At 48.4% G+C, this 22,292-nt stretch overlaps 5 protein-coding genes and 1 pseudogene across 8 annotated transcripts; 2 read left to right on the forward strand and 4 right to left on the reverse strand.

The window, feature by feature from the left end:
- Positions 1-1,521: 1,521 nt before the first annotated feature.
- On the reverse strand, positions 1,522-2,349 carry LOC100839566 (probable CCR4-associated factor 1 homolog 9). The gene has a single exon (XM_024457499.1). The coding sequence runs from the start codon at positions 2,347-2,349 to the stop codon at positions 1,522-1,524; it is 828 nt and encodes a 275-aa protein (XP_024313267.1).
- Positions 2,350-5,194: 2,845 nt separating this feature from the next.
- On the forward strand, positions 5,195-6,375 carry LOC100830292. Its single transcript, XM_003563334.4, has one exon. It carries the CDS (start codon positions 5,661-5,663, stop codon positions 5,979-5,981), a length of 321 nt encoding a protein of 106 aa, XP_003563382.1. The 5' UTR covers positions 5,195-5,660; the 3' UTR covers positions 5,982-6,375.
- Positions 6,376-7,129: 754 nt separating this feature from the next.
- On the reverse strand, positions 7,130-10,657 carry LOC100839871 (protein trichome birefringence-like 38). 3 transcript variants are annotated; one of them, XM_014897345.2, is made up of 5 exons: positions 10,255-10,657; positions 8,674-8,848; positions 8,385-8,566; positions 7,921-8,079; positions 7,130-7,787 (listed from the first exon to the last, which is right to left on the reverse strand). In XM_014897345.2, exons 1-5 carry the CDS (start codon positions 10,491-10,493, stop codon positions 7,472-7,474), a joined length of 1,071 nt encoding a protein of 356 aa, XP_014752831.1. In that variant the 5' UTR covers positions 10,494-10,657; the 3' UTR covers positions 7,130-7,471. The 3 variants fall into 3 exon arrangements, with proteins under 3 accessions (XP_014752831.1, XP_010229738.1, XP_024312636.1); XM_010231436.3 differs by having other exon boundaries at positions 8,993-10,657; XM_024456868.1 differs by having other exon boundaries at positions 7,655-7,791; positions 8,993-10,657.
- A 23-nt stretch (positions 10,658-10,680) lies between these two features.
- Positions 10,681-17,285, reverse strand: LOC104585448 (annotated as a pseudogene).
- LOC100830598 (putative receptor-like protein kinase At3g47110) lies at positions 10,825-14,633 on the forward strand. Its single transcript, XM_003563335.4, has 2 exons — positions 10,825-13,917; positions 14,043-14,633. The coding sequence occupies exons 1-2, from the start codon at positions 11,178-11,180 to the stop codon at positions 14,420-14,422; spliced, it is 3,120 nt and encodes a 1,039-aa protein (XP_003563383.1). The 5' UTR covers positions 10,825-11,177; the 3' UTR covers positions 14,423-14,633.
- Positions 17,286-17,580: 295 nt separating the features above from the next.
- On the reverse strand, positions 17,581-21,960 carry LOC100830906 (angio-associated migratory cell protein). Of its 2 annotated transcripts, XM_003563336.4 has the most exons (12): positions 21,803-21,960; positions 21,576-21,720; positions 21,423-21,476; positions 20,706-20,747; positions 20,402-20,521; positions 19,982-20,130; positions 19,720-19,867; positions 19,208-19,291; positions 18,740-18,855; positions 18,314-18,372; positions 18,121-18,211; positions 17,581-18,030 (listed from the first exon to the last, which is right to left on the reverse strand). In XM_003563336.4, the coding sequence occupies exons 2-12, from the start codon at positions 21,673-21,675 to the stop codon at positions 17,806-17,808; spliced, it is 1,188 nt and encodes a 395-aa protein (XP_003563384.1). In that variant the 5' UTR covers positions 21,676-21,720; positions 21,803-21,960; the 3' UTR covers positions 17,581-17,805. The 2 variants fall into 2 exon arrangements, with proteins under 2 accessions (XP_003563384.1, XP_024312635.1); XM_024456867.1 differs by lacking the exon at positions 21,803-21,960 and having other exon boundaries at positions 17,598-18,030; positions 21,576-21,796.
- Between the last annotated feature and the right edge of the window lie 332 nt (positions 21,961-22,292).

Genomic DNA, 22,292 nt, shown 5'->3' on the forward strand with positions numbered 1-22,292 from the left:
ATCATTGGACAACTCCTCTTCACGCATATATTATTAGATGGTCACTTAATTTTGATTGTTAGGGACTAGCATAAACACTAAATTGATGATGGAGCAAGCCCCTAACAGGTGGCCGGTTGGGGGCTTCCATTCATGCATTCGTGTTGTATGTTTCATATGAGTTGACAAAGACTCAAGTTTGGATTTCATATGACACGGCAAACGTGTAATCTTAAAACATGTGGCATGCATGAACATTCACTGTGTCCTGGATCGATTAGTTTTTTACATGCGCATGAAGTGAGTGGGTGGATTCACATACAAAAGCAGTTGTACTGACTTTTCAATTAGAAGGAGAACAAAAAACAAAAACGCCTAATACAAACTGCAGAGACTTGAGAAAAGCTCCAGGTAAAAACAACGTCAACTTGAACAGTAAGTTGACAACAACACACGCACTCAGGCTACCTCTCTCGTGCTTCCATAAGGTGGCAGAAATCATCCTCAATCAACCGGCCTATGCAGAAAAATGTCGCTACACTCTTTTTATTGGAACACTCTGTTGTTCCTTTCCCTCCACAAATGCCACACAATTAATAATCGCAGCCATCGCAATTTCCTTCGTCTTAGTCTCGGACTTTGGTCCCGAAACGGTGCGCCGCCACCAAGATACCATGAAGCTAGACCCTGCAACAGCGGCAAGCCGGGGCCATCTAGTACCGCTAGCATGCCACAGCTCCTTCATAAAAGAACATCCCAGAAACAGATGCGCAGCTCCCTCGTGTACTTGGTCACAAAAGGAGCAGGCAACATCGTGAGGCCAACCCTGCGCCGCTAATCTATCCGTCGTCCATAGACGATTTTGCAGAAGTAACCACAAGAAAAATTGAACCTTTCATTCACCTTTGATAGACCAAACCGAATTGAGAAGAGGCCGAGGGATGGCCTGAAGAAAGTGCGCCATGTAAGCAGCCTTAGCCCTTTTAGGAGAAGAGGCTGAGGGATGACTCGAAGAAAGTCCGGCTCTACCGTCAGCAATCGATCCCAAAGCATGGCCAGCAGATCAATTTCCTGGACCCAAGAGATGCCGCAGCCCCTGCATCCACCTTCCATCTTGCAGAGCATTAAGAAACCCGAATATGCATTTTTCTAGCCAATTTGAATAATTCTGGAGCCAGATCCTTCGGAGCCTCCCCTTGCAACCATCGATCCGTCCAAAAGGAAATTTTCCTTTCATCACCAATAATAATATTTGTGCATGCCGCAAACAAAAGCTGATTCACACTCAGTGCAGGGAATTTTTTAGCCGAGCCGTCCAAAAGGAACTTTTGAGCATCGATCAGTATATCCATGCTTAATTGGAGTACCGTCAAAGCCACATGAATGTTCGCTGCTAGATTTTCATAGGAAAAGGAATAAGCACAATTTTCTCTTGTGCTAAAAAGAAACATTGAAAAATTCCCTTCGGTACAAAATTTTCATGGAAAAAAGAGAACTACAAACATATATAAATTAAAACAAAGCTACAATGTCGTTATTGGCTTATTGCATCCCATCGATGCAACCTTCGAGGCACGCGCCGCCGTCGGGGCTAAACACAGACCTTCGGAGCGCCGTGAAGATGCGGCACGCCAGGATGCTCTTGGGCCCGGCGAGGCACGGCGGCTCCGGGTAATGCCTCGGCACGCCGAGGTTCGCCGCGACCCGTTTCAGCCCCACGCCGCGCAGGTCGCCCCTCCCGCAGCGTTCCGCCATGTACTTGGCGTCGAACAACCTACCGCCGCCGAGCCGAGCCTTGACCTCACGCACAAACATCTCCTTCCTCTCCGGCAGCGGCTGGCCCCCGGTGAGGATCTTGAACAGGTATCCGAGGTCGTACATGCCTCCGAACATCGCCCACGTGAGCTTGTTCGCGTTGGACGACGGCGACGACAGCATGGAGACGAACTTGTGTCCGAAGGCATTGGAGGTGACACCTTGCGCGCGGGCCAGGTCAAAGTCGACACCCTGCGACCGGAGGAAGTTGACCGACTCGGGCGCATGTCGGTGGACGCCGGCGTCGAAGTCGGTGAAGTTGATTTCCCACGACACCTCCACGTGGCAGCCGGTGAGGTGGTCTTGGAAGACAGGCAGGCGGCCCTGGTCGTCGCAGAGCGTGATCCCGAGCTGCACGATCGGGAGCTCGTCCACGTTGGCCTTGGCCACGGCGTAGCGCTCCTCGGCGGTGGCAGCGGCGGCGGCGTTCGGGCTGTGGCTGTGGTGGTGCACGACGCCCGGGTACTCCGTGTCCACGGCCACGTAGGGGAACAACGGCAGGAGCGAGGCCATGAGCTCCATGGCCGCGTCCAGGTTCCACGCCGTGACCGGCATGATCCGGACCGCGGACGGCGCCGCATCGGCATGGCAGTGGCGGCGGCGCCTGGGAACGGGACTACGGCGCGCTGCTGCGGAGGGAGCTGGAACGACAGCGCGGGCCGCGGCGGCGGGGGCGCGAAGAACCTGCTGGAGAAGACGGGCAGCTGCCGCTCGCCGCCGTCGTTGGGCCGGGAGGAAGCCATCGATTCGATTTTGCTTAATTTGTTGCTGTGTGAGGAGGATCGATCTAGCTAGAGTCCACCGAGGAGCCGCGAGCACGGGCGATATTTATGGAGAGCAGATGGGGAGGCCGAGTACGTGCGGTGCATGGCTTGGCTTGTGGACTTGTTTGCCGACTCGGATCGAGTTCGAGTTGTAGGCACATTGCAATGCGTTTCGACAAGGCCGAGGTAGGCACGGTTTGACGTGTCTGGATCTGACACGTGTGTGTTTGGATTGTAGTTGGACTCCCATTTGTTTTTTTTTTGTTTTTTTTTTGAGAATTGACTCCACTTGTTGACTCGCCACCTGTAGATGGTTGACGTGGGTCGTGCAATGGACCGGCCCAACTCCAACCCGTTGCCTTCTCGTTCTGGGCCTTCTGTCGCCGGCCGTCTACGGAGATTCGCGGCGTGCGTTGACGAGAGACTTGGCCCAAACCCGAAATACGCGGTCACGTCGAGACGGATCGATCCATAGATCCGATGGTTGATAGCACCGCAATGGATATATCGATCGATTGCAAAAGGGATCGTGGGAATGTTGACTAGGATCCAGCTACGGTCGTTGGAGAGTGGAGAGTGGAGACCCACGGCAGTGTCATCAGCGATGACCAATTAACGTAGTACGGATGGCGTGCGCGCATGTGACTAGCCTCCAAAACCATGTGTGCTCCCACTGTTTCCGTTCCACATGGTGGGCTGCCTCATGGCTAGCAGCTAGTGAGCATATTATACGAGATCGATGCAACACTACGTGACGTGCAGCCGCGTAGGGGTAATATACGTAGACTCGCAATGTTTCTTATTTTGTTCCTTGGCGACTGAACGAACATGCGTCTTGTGTTGACTGGCCAACTTGGTTAAGTGGGCCTCTCTTGTTTCTGTGAGAAGACTGTGGGTGCCGTTGTCTTGCACACACATGACACATATGCCGTTGTTGCAAGTTCGATCGCAACCTCAACCTATCTGACGGGGTCACCTTTCTTGGAATTGCCTTGCTGCTAGCTATGTCAACCATGATATATAGGCGGGCCTGTATATGGCTTTGCACCGCAGCAGGATCGATTGTGGCCGCCATGACTTGCAGCTGCACGCGACGAGTAATTCATTCACCGTTAGACGAGACAAATGAGCTCATGAGTAAACCGAATTGTAAGGTTTTCCCAGGCAAACATATACTCTAGTAATTTCGATTCGTGATTGTATGAAACTCTGTAAATTAACATCCATATCATGTCTTTTCTCTTACCAACCATCTGTTGGGGAGCATGCTCTTGATGGCTAAACTACTCTCCGTTTGATTCTCTTGACTGTGTTAAACTACTCGACCTGGCCGGTTTCCTGACAGACATACTAAAGCACTCCCTCGCAGAAAACACACCACATCGCACCTGCCTATGAATGGTTAGCAAATAAAATATATTGCAAGCTCTATGATTTCATTTTGTATCCAGCATGGTTAATTAGCACTTTACAGAATGCAGCAAGTCAAAGTACTGCAAACTACTCCTGATTTTTTTTTACCTCACACATTCAGTAGCTGCATTCGGAATGCAGTGGTAGTTGCTACACTCAGGATGCAGTAAACAATTAGCTGACATGTCATAACATGTATCGTGTATTCTAAATTATGTCAATGCAAGATCTGAGTTGCATCCGGATTCAGGAGACAGTTCAGTTAGTACTATTTTGCATGTGTATGCAAATAGCAAGCCACTGTTCAATTTTCATATTAATTGTTAGTTTTCTGGTAAAACAGGCCAAAGTTGAAATTGACAATGAAACATGATGGCAATTGATGTCCAAGGGCATTACAGTCTTTTCCTACTCAATCAGATAACAAGTTGTATTTTCAGAAGCTGAAAAGAAAGGAACAAAATAACTTTCCGATGACAGCTTTCTTCAGAAATTAAATTGAAGTTGGTTTGTGGATAAGCTGAAGCCCGAAAAGAAGGGAGCCTATGTTGTTTTCCGACCGTCGTGTGCCCACAACGGTCTGCGATTATTCTTCGCAGGGACAGAAGTGCAGCTAAAACAAACGTCAGTAGCTAGCTAGTATGCTCCAGCACTGCAGTTAGGTGCACACCGGCTGGCGTTACGTCCGGTACGTTAATCACCAGCAAGCACGTATTGAAAGCAAGGAAACCAAGGAACGCCACTATCAACGGAGAGAGAGCGAGATGGACGGCCGGGCGCCCGGGCACATGCATTGCGTTGCACTGAAATGCCCCGGATCGATGCGCGGGCCGGGTCGGCGGGTTGGGCTTTCCTCGGACGCACGCATGCAGAGGCCGGCCCGTGTCCGGCGCGGGCCGGCGTGCACCGCCCCACCGCCAACAGCCGTCTTCTTGTCCCCCTCCCCATGCAAAGTCCTAGCAGCACAGCTGTTCTAGTTCCTCGGGCGTTTAAATTCGTCAACTCATCGCGTACAAATATACGAGATGCATGCTGCCTCTGGTTGTATATAATAATAGTACAACCATTTTTTGTTTTGAAGAAAGGCTTAACTAATCCCCTAGCTTGGAGGCTTGGTAGATACAGCATCCCTTGATTCCGGGAGCGCATCAAGCTGTTCAAGTCCTAATCATGCATGATTTCGCGCTTTATTCTCTTTTGTCCATAGTTCCATACAAAAAAAAGCAGCTCGAGAGTAGAGTAGGTTACAAAGAGGAGACTAGCTAGCAGGCCCGTGGCTTATCCTTACAGTTCAAGCCAACGTTTCTTTAACATCGCCACTTTATCCGTTTGGAAGAAAAAGTTCAAGCTACTTTAGTTTATTCTCCTACCAAAAAAAGAAAAAAAGAAAAGAACTCACACCTACTCTTCGTACACTCGCTAGCTCCAGCTCCACTCCACTCCAGTAGAGTGTATTAAATTCGCGCGGGTACGTTCGGACCACATGGGGGATTAGCTCAGCTCCACTCCACTCACTCACCCAGTCTTTGATCCGATCAGCTCCGGTCCTCCTCCAAGCTCCTCCTATAAATCACACCGCCGAGACCACTCGTCCACTCCATCCAACAACCACGCCAAGACATATATTCGCCCGGATTAAATCCACCAACCAACCAAATTAACCGGAGCAGAATCGGTCGAGAATTCGAGATGGGGGAAGGCAATTCCATCGCCATAGCCGGCGCCTCGGCCGCGCGCTCATCATCATCTTCTTCCTCGGCAGGATGCGGGCTGGCGCTGGGCCGGCTGGTGCGGAGGCTTCGGAGGAGGAGCAAGATGCTGTGCACGGCGTCGTCGGCTTCGTCTTCGCGGTGCTGCCCGCTTCAGTACGACCCGCTCAGCTACGCGCGGAACTTCGACCACCGCGGCGGCGGCGGCTTCGGCGCCGGGCCCGACGAGGACGTCGACGTCCGCTACACCTTCGCGTCGAGATTCGTGCTCTCCGCGTCCTCCGCCCGCCAGACGCAGTAGATCTGTACGCCGGCCGGCCAAGAGCTGGCCATCGAGCTGGCGGATGCAATTGCAAGTAGCTCGCGCGCGCTAGCCATTAGAGTTAGCCAGGAGTTAGGTGTATGCGCCTCTGTTCCTTTTGTTCTTTTATCATCCCCTCTCGGCTGCAGCTTTTGCCCTGCAGCTGAATGTGTTCATACGGGGTGTGAAATGAATTCGTAGGCCTCCTTGGCTCTGTTTTGGCCAATCGGGGAGCTGCAGGAAGACTATTACCAAGTGGCGATCGACTAAATATTTTCGACACATTAAACCAACATCTGTGTAACTGATCGACTAACTTCTCGATCGGCCTGGTCTGGCCGGACTCGTGGGGTCCATGTCGGCTTCCTAATAATGTCCGATCTTGACCACATTATTCCTCTCTCTATAGCTCCTAATGTCCGATCTTGACAGCAATATTCCTCTCTCCATATGCTCCGCCAGCTCTGGAATGAAATTATCCCCTCTCGGCTGCAGCTGAATGTGTTCATACCGTCATACGGGGTGTGGGATCAGTAACGGATGGCTAGAGAACTCCCAGCCTCCCAGGCCTCCTTGGCTCCATCAATTTTTGTCCAATTGGGGAGCTGCAGTGCGACTAAACATGTCCGACATGCTACTTCCTTCTTCTTCTTTAAGGCTCATTCGTTTGCAGCAGTTTCCCCGTGGATTGAGAGGGATTAAGGGGAAGATGAACTAAAATCCCCTTCAATCCCTGCCAATCCTCTTGGTTTTGTGGGGAAATGGTTGAAACGAACAGGGCCTTAATGGATGATCCACCTCTGGGTTACATTCTAGAAAGAAAAAAGGCGCGCGCTAGACGTGGGCCGGCTGATCCGCTGGAATCCAGTTGGAATCAGCTTTTATGGGCCTAATCCTCTGAATTGCATCAATGGGCCTAAACCGATACTAGACGGAACCCGCATGCAGTAATGGGCCTAAACAGATAGACGTAACCATCACGCAGTAATGGGCTTATAAAGACCAGGGCCTGGTTTAGGCTACTGCCCAAATGTTGCATCCCTTCGGGTGTATCGATTTTCTTTCCGTTGCGTATAGCACAGCATGCCCACGGGATGCAAATCAAGTGGCGCACCAGATGACCCAATTGGCGAAGTTCAGGCTTCAGCTGCCTAGATACCCCTCCTAATCCAATTGTATCTCTTCTTGTACAAGATGTAACCTTGTAAAAAAAAAGATTGGCCATGCGAAAATCGCCATCAGCTCCCTTGAATAGCCTCCACTCTGTTCATCATCAATGAGCGTTAACAATAATTGCAAGCCATGCACACACACATTTTTTTAGGCCTTGATTACCTAGCCAGGGACGGAGAAAGGGGGCGGTACTCAGAAAAAAATAGATGAAGTCTCTAATTTTGTCCTGAATCCCAGCTCGCCCCTCTCATGCCTAATTCCTGGCTCTGGACGTAGCGTCAACCGCGTGGAGCAACCGGCTTGCCGTTTCACGTGTGCTACAACAGCATCGCGTACAAGATGTGGTTCCACGCGTCCGGGAGCCCGGCGATGCACCAGTGCGTGCAGTCCATGCCTTCCCGGGCCGGTCCGCCGTACACCGAAGGGTGCGCGTCGATCCTGAGCTGCGAGAGCGAAGTGATGTCCAGCAACGACACGGGCGTCGCCATGGAACTTATAACGCCACGCACCACAACTTGCTGCGGGAACACGATCTCGTCCCCGTCCGTGGCCACCTGCAGCGGCCGCGTCTGCTGGTAACAGCCACCTGATGATCCTGACGCCGTCCCGTCCTTCTTCTCTTGCTGCTTGGACCTAGCTACGACCAAATCGTTTCGATGCAATGTGGAATGAAAGATTACATCTGATTCAAATGTATGCAAAGGAAACGATATATTGTTTGAATGTGATGCGAGGTTGTTGTTGATCGTGATATGAGGAGACTCACGTGTAGTGGCTTGGGGAGACGCCTTGGAAGATGACCCTGGTGCGCGATGTGTCGATGTTTGCGTCGACCCAGCTTGCCCACGTGGAGAGGCCTTTGGAGAAGGCGGTGAGACGGTCCATGTCACGGTACGTTCTGTTCCCCTCCTGCATATAGTCCCACCTGCAGCACATAAACACAGCCGCGACAAAAAAAGTTGGTTACATATACAATTATCAATTATGGTTTTGCTGTATCTATTTTTTTTGACACGTGGTTTTGCTATATCTAAGTTACACTGTTCGTTATAGATAAGTCGATTTCTCAACCATTAGATATGACTTGTGCTTTAAGATTCAGATCATGAAAAAAAAAGTGAAATGACGTATATTAATCCAACGGATATGATTCGTCAACCGAGATTTAAATCTTTTACTTAAAGATTAGGCGACTCAAATATAGACACCCATGCAATTATGTACACGTACACTTGGCTTGTGCCCTTGTAGGTCCACCAGTGCCATGTGTTGAAGACGAGCAGGTGCGCGCCGAGCCAGGAGCTGGCCCCGTCCTGCAGCGAGTCGAGCTTGAGGACCCGACCCATGTCCTCCTGGACGACCACGTCCACCAGGAACCTGCTGAAGTAGAGCACCACCGACACGTCGTAGTCCTAAAACGCAATCCAATGTAGTTATGATACTTATATTCCAATGCACCATTTACGAGTAATTAATTAAGAACTGGTTAATAATTGGCTTGGCAGAGAGTTGTTAACACCTCGAAGCGGACGGACGAGACGGGCTCGCCAGTGGCGAAGGAGACGCGGGCAGGAGCCGGCAGGGCGGCGTGGAGCATGCAGGCGAGGGAGACCCACTGGTTCATGCTCAGCGAGTCCCCCACGAACATCACCGTCTTCCCTCGCCACCTCCTCAGGAAATCCAACCCGTCAAACCTACACAATCAACAGCCAGAGAGTCAGACTACATATACCGCCGGAGTCTCTCCTGCAGTTTTCGGTCAGAAAAACAGACGAGAGTCAGATCGACGCCTGTCGAAATGTGTGAAAGAAAAAGACGTAGTAGAGTGCGTGACGTGCGTCGGGAGACGGCAGGCGGCGGGGCTCCAGCGGAACTTGAGGTAGGTGTCGTCGGGGCGGCCGTTGCGGCGGCAGTCGAAGACGTCCGGCAGGAAGGGGCAGCTGGACGTGTTGTACAGTGGGTACGACGCGTCCGCCACCCATCTCCCCTGGAACAGGTCGCACGACGACGACGACGACCCTGCGGATGCACGCCCTTTGACCACTCCTACCACTACACTGCCAACAGCCAGTAGCACGACAGCCATCAGCCAAGACAGCGGCAGGTCCTTGGCCATGGCCGTTAATTTCAGCGGTGACCAACGCGTACGACGGAGGCATATATATACATATACACAGGCAGTTCATCTATCGCGTCCTTCTGAATCAAGCTTGATCTGATATCCGGCCGGGAGGACGCATTGCACGCGCGCGCGGTCCCCGAGAGCGCGCTGACAGCTCCGTTGAGTGTGACTCAAGTCAGATGGGGGAAAAAGAAATTACTCGAAGCAAGAACTGCCGCCTTGTGCCGTGCTCCAAATTAAGATCGGCGTCAAGGTTAACGTGCGTCTGCAGCATGGGAGAAGGAAAATATGTGGACCGGTTTGACCGCGGCCCAGCGGATCGTGAAGAAGACGCGAGGAATTTTATGTGGAGCGTGGATCTCGAAGGACTATTCTGATTTGGCGGCGCGCTCGACGACGACGACGTCCGCTACACCTTCTTCGCCTCCCGATTCGTGCTGTAAGAAAAGAATCCGTAGGCCTCCTCGGCTCTCCGTCAGGTTTTGCCCAGTTAGTGAGGAGCTGCAGCAAGATTAGCCAAGTGGTGACCAGTTGGCCTTCAAGGCTTCAATGTACTAAATATAGTACTCGATCGGCCTGGTTTGAAATGAAATTAACCGATCGACCGACAAGATCCAGCTTATCAGTAGGTTTGGGCCTGTTTAATCTACCAGTACGGTACTAAATCTTCTGACGAGGCAGGCTGCGTCTGGTCCGGTTTAACAAAAGCCCCATTTCGGTAACAGAATAATTAACGAGGGTTGTCTATCGGCCCGTTACAGGCCCAGGAAGCCTTAATTGCAAAGCATCATTAAAAAAAATCAAGACGACAGTTCAAAATAAAAATAATCAAGAAGACTTTTACATCTCGAGTTATGAAAGACTTCTGAGCAGAGCACTATGGATTATTGGAACTAAACAAGCAGCCGAGTGAAGGTACACAACTACACAAGTACAGTACTTAGTACATACCTTGACCGTATTGTAGTATAACACTACCTTTTTTGCACCGAGTATTTCTGCTCTTTTTTCTTCAGAGCAAAAGGAGCCCCCGGTGTCCGCAGCTGGTCTACTCTGACGACGGAAGCTGGAAGCTGGGGTGCCAGTTGGGTCTGGTGATCTAATAAGCCACTATGAAGCAGTATAAAAAGACGAACCAATGTTGAGAAAATTGTCTGTCCGCGACGGGACGGGACAGGCTCCGTAGTCCAAACCACCAAGGAAATTTCAGGCTCCATCCCTCCATGTAATGCGCAGATTCCAGCGGGAATCAAGTTGTTCCGGATAAGATCAGCACAAAAATTCTCTGCATTTTCCACATCTCGCAGTTCTGCACAACGTGGGCTGCAACAAGTAGCAAATGCTAACTTACTGATTTGAACCGCCAACAAGAAACGTGGCCTTTGATTTAATCCAGCCGATCGATCGAGATGCGCCCTGCGAAGACCGCAAGTCAAGTCAGCGCCCTGCCGCCTGACTATATAGTAAGATAAAATCATGCTCTGCTGCGGAGCCAGGCAGCGGCCAGCTGAGCCGTTTAATAAGCTGTTCAAATGTTGGGAGGAAAAGGTCACCCAGCCACTCTTTCTTGTGAATAATCCAAATGCAGAAAAGACGACAATGACACTGCAGTCAACAGGATGCTCTGCTGCCTAACTGGAAAAACAATCGTATGTGCATACTACCAGTGGGCAATGGGCATGACCAAGTCAATGATCAAGACCAGGCTATTTGCAGCAGTGCGTTTGCACACCCTGCTCTGCACGGCAAACCGAAACTACTCTGATACGGCACACAAAACTCCTACATAAGCTTTGCGCATCCCAAGCCAAGATCAAACTGAGCCTTCTCAATCATTTGCTCGACAGTCCACAATAGCTGCTACCCTGCCCTGAGTCCTGAGAGGAAACAAAGTGGCAGCCATGGCACGGTCATTGGGAGCGCTGCTCCTGCTCTCGCTGATCATGCGGCTGGCGGCAGCAACCAACGCCCCCAACACTGAGAGGGACGCGCTCCGGGCGTTCAGGGCCGGCATCTCGGACCCGACAGGCGCGCTCCGGTCGTGGAACAGCACGGCGCACTTCTGCCGGTGGGCGGGGGTGACCTGCACCGGTGGGCATGTCACGTCGCTGAACGTGTCTTACGTCGGCCTCACTGGGACAATCTCCCCGGCCGTGGGGAACCTCACCTACCTGGACACCCTCGACCTCAACCAGAACGCCCTCTCCGGGAGCATCCCGGCGAGCCTCGGCCGGCTGCGGCGCCTCAGCTACCTCGGCCTCTGCGACAACGTCGGGTTGAGCGGGGAGATACCCGACAGCCTCCGCAACTGCACCGGCCTCGCCGCCGTGTACCTCAACAACAACACCCTCTCCGGCGCCATCCCCGAATGGCTTGGGACTATGCCGAACCTTACATACCTCCGGCTCAGCTACAACCAATTGTCCGGCAAGATCCCGTTGTCCCTCGGCAACCTCACGAAGCTCCAGCTCCTCATGCTAGACGAAAACCTCCTCGTAGGCACTCTCCCCGATGGCCTCTCTCGTCTTGCTCTCCAGCAACTCAGCGTCTACCAGAACCAGCTGTTCGGAGACATCCCATCTGGATTCTTCAGCATGTCTTCGTTAGAAAGAATCTCCCTCACCCACAACGAGTTTACAGGGAGTCTCCCGCCATTTGCCGGCACGGGCATGACGAAGCTGGAGATGCTCCTCCTCGGTGGGAACAAACTCACAGGGACGATCCCGGCGTCACTTTCTAAAGCCTCTGGCATGAAGTATCTCAGCCTCACCAACAACAGCTTCACCGGTCAGGTGCCCCCAGAAATCGGCACACTGTGCCTCTGGAAACTGGAGATGTCCAACAACCAATTGACTGCATCTGATAGCGGCGGCTGGGAATTCCTAGATTATTTAGCAAACTGTGAAGACCTGGAAGGTCTTTATCTGGATGGAAACAATTTTGGCGGAACGATGCCGAGCTCCATTGGCAAGCTCTCCAAGAATCTCAAGGAACTGAACCTCGGGAGCAACAGCATATCCGGGTCAATTCCGCCTGGTATTGGGAGCCTCATCACGCTGCAAACATTGGGGCTTGAATCCAATCTCCTCACTGGGAGTATTCCGGAGGGGATCGGGAAGCTCAAGAACCTCATGGAATTGCGGTTGCAGGAGAACAAGCTAACGGGGTCAGTGCCGTCTTCCATCGGCAGCCTAACAAAGCTACTCATACTTGTGCTAAGCAACAACGCGTTGAGCGGATCCATCCCTTCAACTCTCGGCAACCTACAGGAGCTGACTCTTCTCAACCTCTCCGGCAACGCACTCACCGGCGATGTCCCAAGGCAGCTCTTTAACATGCCATCGTTGTCGCTGGCGATGGACTTGTCGGATAACCAGCTCGACGGCCCGCTTCCGACCGACGCCATCCGCCTCAGAAACTTGGCTCTCCTGAAGCTCTCGAGCAACCGCTTCACCGGTGAAATACCGAAGCAGCTCGGCGACTGCCAGAGCTTAGAGTTCCTTGATCTGGACGGCAACTTCTTCAACGGGAGCATCCCAATGTCGCTGAGCAAGCTGAAGGGGCTCCGGAGGATGAACCTGGCGAGCAACAAATTGTCAGGGAGCATCCCTCCAGAGCTTGCCCAGATCTCAGGGCTGCAGGAGTTGTACCTTTCACGGAACAACCTGACCGGAGCAGTCCCAGAGGAACTGGCAAACCTGAGCTCGTTGGTCGAGCTAGACGTGTCTCACAACCATCTCGCCGGTCATCTGCCGCTGCGCGGCATCTTCGCCAACATGACCGGGCTTAAGATCTCCGACAACAGCGATCTTTGCGGCGGCGTGCCACAGCTCCAACTGCAGCGGTGCCCGGTGGCAAGGGACCCACGCCGTGTCAATTGGCTTCTTCATGTCGTGCTGCCCATCTTAAGTGTAGCTCTCCTGTCGGCCATTCTCCTTACCATTTTCCTGTTCTACAAGAGGACGAGGCATGCAAAAGCCACATCACCGAATGTGCTTGACGGCAGGTACTACCAGAGGATTTCGTACGCCGAGCTGGCGAAAGCCACAAACGGCTTCGCTGAGGCCAATTTGATAGGTGCAGGGAAGTTTGGCTCCGTGTACCTTGGGAACCTGGCCATGGAAGTGAAGGGTTCGCCGGAGAATGTCGCCGTAGCAGTGAAGGTGTTTGATCTCCGGCAGGTCGGCGCCACCAAGACCTTCCTGGCAGAATGCGAGGCGCTGAGGAGCATCCGGCACCGGAACCTGATCAGCATCGTCACCTGCTGCTCCAGCATCGATGCAAGGGGGGACGACTTCAGGGCTCTGGTGTTCGAGCTCATGCCGAACTACAGCCTGGACCGGTGGCTGCATCGCCCGACAACGACACCTGCCAAGGCTGTCGGAAGCAGCCTGACAGTGATCCAACGGCTTACAATCGCCGCAGACATTGCCGACGCTCTGCATTATCTCCATAGCAGCTGCGTGCCGCCGATCATACACTGCGATCTCAAGCCCAGCAATATTCTTCTCGACGAGGACATGACGGCCTGCATCGGCGACTTCGGCCTCGCGAAGTTGCTTCTTGATCCGGGGATCCAAGATGCTTCCGGTTCCGAAAGCACCATTGGAGTAAGGGGCACCATTGGCTACGTTGCTCCAGGTAATTCAATTTTCCTTCTTTTTTTTGCGGGGATGGTAATTCAATTTTCCAACTTAACAATATCCCTAGCTAATTTAATTTGCCAGCAAGGTCAGTACTAACTTGTCTGAAAATGTGCACTGCAGAGTATGGCACGACAGGTAAGGTCACGACCCAGGGCGACGCCTACAGCTTCGGGATAACGCTGCTCGAGATCTTGTCTGGCAGGTCGCCTACAGACGCCGCGTTCAGGGACGGTGGCCTGACGCTGCAGGACTTCGTCGGCGCAGCGTTCCCCGACAGAACTGAGGAGGTCCTCGACGCGACGCTGCTGATTAACAAAGAATTCGACGGTGACAGCGGCAGCAGCATGCGCTCTTCAGTGCATGGTTACTTGGTTTCTGCGATAAGGGTCGGGCTGAGCTGCACGAGAACGGTGCCGTACGAGAGGCCCGGCATGAAGGACGCAGCGGCTGAGCTGCGCGTGATCAGAGATGCTTGTGTCCGTGCCTGCGGTGAACCTTAGCTACTCCATTATTTTAGATGGGTCTGATGGTGAATTTTAGGAGCGACTGGGTTCAGAGTTCTGATTTGAAACAGAAACTTAGCTGCTCAATTTTTATTTAGAAGATGATCTGACTCTGACTGTGTACTTACGTTCAGTTGAAAGTTCAGACTTGGAACAGCAGCTCTTTCTTTCCCTGAGAAAAATTGATTTTCAAACAGTTTTCATATAAGATACTTTTTCGTTTGCGTCTGACGAAATCGCAATCCTTTACTTTGTTTCGCGTAAGATTTATACCATCATGGGTGGGGATGGAAAACCAAGCACAAATGTACATGTCATTATGTCAACTTGTCAACTGGCTTCACTGAACATCACCGACACCATTTGCTTCAGGTCACTCTGACTTAGTGTCTGAAAAATCAGGTCACTGACCAAAGTGTCTGAAAACATGTGTGATTACCTTGTAGCTGTCGGCAGCCATGACAGTGATGTACTGGTCATGAGTCCCTAATGAACGTATGCTAAAGAGCAGTTTCGGCACAGGTCTTCAGTTTGTGTGTCATCGATATGTTCAGTTCGTGTTCAGTTTATAAAGCACACAATATAGCTATGGATGCCGAAGTTATTGGCTGGTCAGATCAATACATGAATCAATCAAGTAGCAGTTGTTGTTTTCTAGACAATGGATTAAGTAGTAGTATTAGCTATATGTCAGCACGTTGCAAGAAAAAATTGCCATGTACTACGTATCTCTTACAGAAGTCCATGAAAAAAAAACAGTGTTGTCGAAGTTGGTTGGACAGAATGTAGCGTGTTATGTCTATGTGTTGTCTGAAACTCTGTATTAGATATTTCTGAACAGATACACAGTTTATTCCCTTGTTGTTTTTTAGATTCATCCCCTTGTCGTTGGTGCTTGGTAGGCACGGAAGTTAAGAAATCAGAAAGGCCTTAAACTACCACAGGCTGCAAACAGAGTCATGGTTGTGGTTGCCCTTGCAGCTGGGCCGCCTGAACACCTGGGCTTGACCCCTAGGATCGACTCACGCTGCACAGGGGGGCTTTCCCCATTTATTTTCTATGACGATCAGGCTTGGTACTATCAAGATTTAAATCCTGATACTCGTATTTATTTTCTATGAGCATCAGGCTTGCAAACAGGCGGTATAGGACGTCCCGGCTTCTGGTATCTTCTCCGATGGTATCTAGCTAGTGAGGTGCTGTTAGCCGCTCAAGGGTTAATGGTAGAGGCGGCTATGCCATCTCTCATGATGTGCTTTACTCCACATCAAATTGTTATTAATTATTTGGTGGCATGAAACTATAAAAAATGTTCAGCAGTTTCAAGTTTCACCACAATTTATCTAACCATGCCACCACTCAAACAAGACAAACAAGAAACCGCAAAAGCCTTCAGAAAATCGACTTACAGAATCTCCAATAATGCTTTGGGTTCGTGGGGTCGTTGATAGTTTCCTCCACTGCTGATAAGGCGGTATACTTGTCTTTCAGTACGAGCATGTCCTGGTAAAGAAGAAACTCCAATATATTCATGTATTTATTTCCGTTGAGAACCCCTTAGTATATGATAGAACTTGAAGTATACCTGTAGTGGAAAGATTGCCCACAATGATGGGGCGTCAAAATGCTGCTGAACAATGAAGTGAATTACTTCTGGGGTGCAACGAGATGGGGCTCATTGTTGCTGCCAATTACAGTCTTGTAAAAGCGAATTCTTCTCCCTTCTTCCACCAAGTAGGTAGTGTGGAGCAATCATGACATGAGGGAGTGCAAACCTGAAAAGTTATTCAACACAGTTTATCATCTGATTCAGCGTATACTTTTCCTGTTCCCAACTGTTTCTATGAGCATAATACTGTAAAATTTGGTTTTAAAAAATAAAAGCAAAATACTGTAAAAATGGGTGAAACACACACCGTCATATAGTTATACTGAGATGGAACACCAAAATCCAAGTGTGGTTCACTATCCATTCTCTGAATACGCAATCCAATCAACCCGAGTTCTTGCATAACCTGGATGAACACCTTGCTGTTATTTTAAGAACATAGTCAGCACAAACCAATATTTATGGTGTCATACAGGATGAACACAAGAAGGGATAAGAGCAAGATATCCCCTGCATGCCAACATATCTGATGAGTCCAACAGGACAGGCAGAGTCTTCAGCACATTTTGACGCCAAAGATTTCTTGGCGAGCGAAATGATAGTCATAATATAATCTTCTAAGGATATTTTTGCTGTAAAATAACATCGATGAGATGATGAAATAGTCGATAAACACAGATTTGGTTAGGACATAATGTTAATAAAATCAAGAGAGTGCCACTAGTAAGAACTAAAACTTGGTTGCATCCTACTAAAGATTACAGTCTATTGTTCTCGAGGAAAATGCATATACAACATTAATTATGTGAGAAGTGATAGCAATAGGATGAAAAGAAAATTTTGTAATAGGACTAATGTCAACTAATTTGAACCGAATTTACAGACTAATCAGAAGCATTTATAACTGAGATTTTTTTTACCAATGTTCATCTAAGTCCCTAAAACATGAAGTGTCTTTCAGGTTAAAACAGTGATAAAACTTCATGGGGTCTTCTGAATGTCTGATGAGGACCATATTCTGTAGATCAAACAAACACATATATTTTAATCGAATGGATAAAAAAGAGTTGTACGTGTTAGAAAAAATTGTAACATTAAGATACAAAATGTGCAGAACAGAAGATTGAGTCACCTGTAGTAGAGGAATTGAAGGTCTAAATTTTCCAACCAAACCTGTGGCAGCATGATCTGTAATCTGCCAATCTGCCATATCCTAAAAAACCCCAAAATATGGTCTATCCTATACGCTGTGAAGTATTTTGCCATCTGCAACATGTTAACAGCAGATGAGTAATGACAAGCAAAGGTGACCGCTAGACAGACAAGAAACAGTGCTGATAAATAACCTGTGTCAGACAACACAACCACCCATAATTATCCGTAGACATTTCCTCCCAGTTATATGTAGGTAAACGCCAGTTTTGTCCATTTTTGTCAAAATAATCTGGAGGCACACCAGTTGCTGTATTCATGTGAAATAATGTAGGGTAATGCCCAAGTATCCACTATTAATGAAAACGAATAATATCATGGTGCAAAGTACCTCTTGCGACAAGCTTACCAAGCTGAAATAAATTACATAATTATACCAAGTCCCTTAACGTAGGGGAGCCTTGTACAGTTTGCACCACTGACTACATGTAAAAAGGAACTAGTGCAAAGTTCAGAATCCCCCATGACAACAAGTATAATTCGTGACCATACAAGCAGAGGAAACTACACTCTTGACTGGCAGACCAACAAAACATGCTATTGCTTATGTGCTTTTGCTTCACAACATGGAAATGTCAAAGACACGGGCAGTCCTATCCGAAGAGACCGAGACGATGGAGTTGCCGTCGGCAGATATGGCCAGCGACTGCACGACATCCCTGTGCCCGCTGAATGTGCGAGCCAACTCCCCAGAGAGGCTATCCCAGATACGCACCACGCCATCGATGCACCCTGACGCTACATACCTCGACGGACCCAACCACACCAGGCACGTCACACCCTCCTGCTTATCAATAACGCCACCGACAGTAAGTTCAGAAAGACAAAAGGACTTGAGATGCGAAAAGAAAGAGTGATTGGTTTCTACACCCACATCATGCTCGCAAGTGGATCGAATTGCTTGATGAGCGAGGTCCCAGATGATGAGAGTTTTATCGATGCTTCCTGTAGCCACCCAGTTGTACCTGAAGAAAACAGGGGCGCATATAGCTATGTCAATGAAAGACAATGTGCAGTAGATTTAGCATACACACTCAATGATCCAAGAACATATAGCTGAACAGTACCTAGATGAGATGCCAATGCACTCGACAGAGTTGGTGTGGCCAACTAATGAACCGACAACCTGTAAAACAACCGAGACTTGTTACACACAGGTCCAAACTATCTAGCCCCAAGCCACAAAGTAAATGCAACTTCCCTAACCAAACAAAGCCCAGCAATGGATCCAATGGATCTTTGGAACAAATTACTGACAAATTTGTTGGGCACTTAATTGCTGCAATTAAAATAAGGTAATCAATAATTAAAATATTCTACCATGCAAGCAGTAGGTGGCATCACAAACTGCATGAAATACTTCTCACTGTAAGCCAACTTGGATGAGAGGGATCCAAATAACATTCAGCATGGATAGGAGCAATTGATCGAACTTTTTCTTTAAATGGAGTGAGAACAGGAGAAAAGTGGGAAAGGCAAGTTTGTATGCCCACCTGGCCTGAGTTTATATTCACAATGTGCACGGAATTATCCATTGAGCCACTAACAATTGATTGGGAGTCCGAAGTAATAGCTAAACATGTCAACCCTTGAGTATGATAGCCATGACCTGGATTGGAGGGAAAGGGTCAAATCTGAAAGATGCGGGTTTGACAGTGAACATGGAGAACAAGAAATATGAATATATGATAATTACAAGATAGATAAATGATACTCCCTCCGTTCCATAATATAAGGCACACACGCATTTCAAGATTTTGCTTTGACCATCAATTAGACCAAGAAAATGTGAATTATGTATTATAAAAATTATACCGTCGGATTCTTCTTTCAGATATGAATCTAGTGGTATAATTTTTATAACACATAATTTACATTTTGTTAGTCTAATTGATGGTCAAAGTTGGACCTCGAAATGCATGGACGCCTTATATTATGGAACGGAGGGAGTACTAATTTACCTCGAACAACATGTCTGCTTTGTGCACTTTTAGGGTCCCATATCCTCAATGATGCATCATCTGATCCGCTACAGATAACCTTACCTTCACGAGCAAGAATGTGCATTAGCTCAAGAAGTAATATGCTACATCTGACGTCTAAAGTAAATGGCTGAAAAGGATTCAGATTGTAGGATCATACAAGTTAACCTGTTTTTTGTGATTTTATATTTATGAACATCACTTATAGTTTCACGGAAATGAACTTAGAAACAAGTCAGTACGCAGCCCTTTTGAAAAAGTATAATCGTAAATACTCCATGATCCATTCTCTGGAGATTGAACTGACGTGAAGAAGCTATGTACTCATATAGCAAAATAAAGATGGTTGAAATCTATCACGCTGAGGAATTTCAAGAAACATGAAGAGATGAAATTCAGACCAGGATGATATATGACATCATATTCAAAGGTGACTTAACCATGTTGACATAAATAAATAACAAATAACACTTGAGGAAATGGCCCAGTACCATCAGGAGTAAAATCTCCACAAGTCACTGTGCTACTGTGGCCAGCAAATGTATTTAGAAAGGCATTGTGGTCAGCATTCCACATCCATACATTACAGTCTTCTGATCCTGCAATTATCAAATGGCCACGTGGATGCCATCTAAGCCACTACAAACCATACATGATCGTTAGACCAAGTAATTAATACCGATAACCGATATACAGTTTAGAGGAAACAAGGGTTTAGTAATGGACGGGTGGAAGAGAACAGAATCATCTCACCTCAAAGCCTGATCCGGAGGAACCCTCAAGGGTTCCCTGAAGAGTTCGTGTAGCTGTGTTCCATACATTGATCTGTCCATCCATACTACCACAAGCCACCAATTTCCCATCTGAGCTGAAAGCTACAGTGCAGACAGTATCTTGATGCCCTGTATCAGTAACATAGTTATTGGGCACGCATCATCATATTAAAGTACATATGTCGGTGCAATGGGAACAAAAGCAAGGACAAAATCAATGGAAAACTTGCTGCAAGATATAAGAATACTTATGTGGTTTAGTAGATAGAAGAATGGAAACAGCCATAGTTAAGAAAATATGTTATAACAAAGGTGGTGAAGCATAGAGAAAGTCACGAAACATTTGTATAAAAAAATCAAGGAAATCTCAATTTTTGTACAGAAGATGAGTCCACCATACCAGTCAGCTCCTGAACATCAACATCTGATCCAATTCTCCACAGGAACCCTCTGTCATCTTTACCTCCAGAGACAACAAGCGATGCGTCTATAGGACTGCATGCAGCAGCAAAGACCTCATCTGTATCCAAGATACGAAGACCAGCTATTACCATAATTGTGCTTCAATACAAAGACAGTCAGACATGTAAGATGTAAAAGAAGCAAATTACAGACGAAGTAACACATGGTGTATCTAACTTGTTAGTGGCACACAACGAATCATTATCATAAGTGGTAGGTTAATTAGTTTGATGCGATCTTGCCTGTATGCCCACGAAATGCATATGCTGAATCATCAACCCCATCTGAAACAACAGAAAATAAAGGAAACATGAATTACAGGCAAATGATAATAATCTCACAATTGAAGTGCTCCAGATTGTACAGAATGTGCTCAAACAAGCAAATAACTGGCAGCATAGTATAGGTTCGTCAGAAGTTAGCTAAAAAAACAAAGGGTGACTCTAGCAGAAGAGCCATGTCTGAGCTGACTTACCAAAAGGTTTGGTGTAAAAGACAACATTCTTCTATGCAAATACTTAAATTCAGCATTCATCACTCTAAAAGACGGAAGTAGCAGCAACAAATTAACTACCCATATGGAAGGTCAAAGTAAGAACAAATTAACTAACCACATGGACGACCATCATGATTGATAAGAACAAACACAAACTTGATATATATAAAATTATCAATTGTGCTATAAGGCACATCCATTTAAAAATATACTCGGTAGTGCATATCAATTTAAACGGGCCCAATTTAAATAGTGTAAAACAGATACACCCAGAAGAGCAACTTATGGTGTATCATGTGTGGTATTAATCACTTTAAATAGTAGTACATCCAGAATCTTTTTTTTTTGTGGAGCATCAACATGATTTCCCGTAACTGAACATTATCAATTGGGCAAGCATGCCACGGAAATCACCAGACAAGCTCATCAGTACACAGAAAAACTATTAGTAGCTGCAACATACCCATCCTGTCGTCTTCTTCTTCGTCGTCGTCATCATCGTCTTGGTCGGGGAGATCTGAACGGGCCCAGCAAGTAAGCACGGAGCAAGCAAAAGACTGGCCGCAGTATATGCGACTGTAGCTAGGATGAGGGTAAGTTCTACAGCAACACAGACCTTCCTCGTCGATGGGTATCTCCTGGATGATGTCCTCCTCGTTGATGAAGACCTCCTCGCCGTCGGAGCCTTCACCGGGGACCTCGCCCGAGATACTCATCGCCGCCGCCGCTGGTGCTGTGAGCGCAGCTGAATAGAAGAATCCCTACGAGAGAAGATGAGAGACGGAATCCGTGAAGCGGGGATCAACGGAACCTGGGTTCTACGGGGAAACGGGACTCACTCACCGGTGTCTGGCTGGTTGGGGAGGAGCGTCGGAGGCGGGCGGAGCAAGCGGCGGCGGGGAATGTGGGTGTCTGGGCTGATTTTACTTGGGCCGAAAATGGGCCGCTTGTTTATATTCCTGGTGAGAACCACATGACGGTTCTGACCGTCGGATCGGAGCATCCACACATGGAGTGTCAGAGCTTGAAGAGAATGGCAACATATCGCAGCTGCTCGCGGGATGGTTCGGAAGGCTTGGAGTGATTCATGATGAAGTGGAGCAGGTCCTGAAGGAAGGGAGGAAGAGTAATGAGAACACGGTTCTTCAGTCCAGAAAGATGGAAGAAACAACGGGAAGAGCAAACAGAGAGTTTCAGTCCATAAGGTAGCAGTCCTGTCCAGAAGGAAGGGAGAAAGAGCAGGAGGAGCAAACACAGTAGTGCTGTTCCATTGCCTCCTGCAACTGAATTGATTTCTTGCTCACCTGGAAAAAAGAAGTGATTTTCTAGCTCC

The sequence above is a fragment of the Brachypodium distachyon genome, chromosome 1 (genome assembly GCF_000005505.3).
Source record: "Brachypodium distachyon strain Bd21 chromosome 1, Brachypodium_distachyon_v3.0, whole genome shotgun sequence".
Lineage (NCBI taxonomy): Eukaryota > Viridiplantae > Streptophyta > Magnoliopsida > Poales > Poaceae > Brachypodium > Brachypodium distachyon.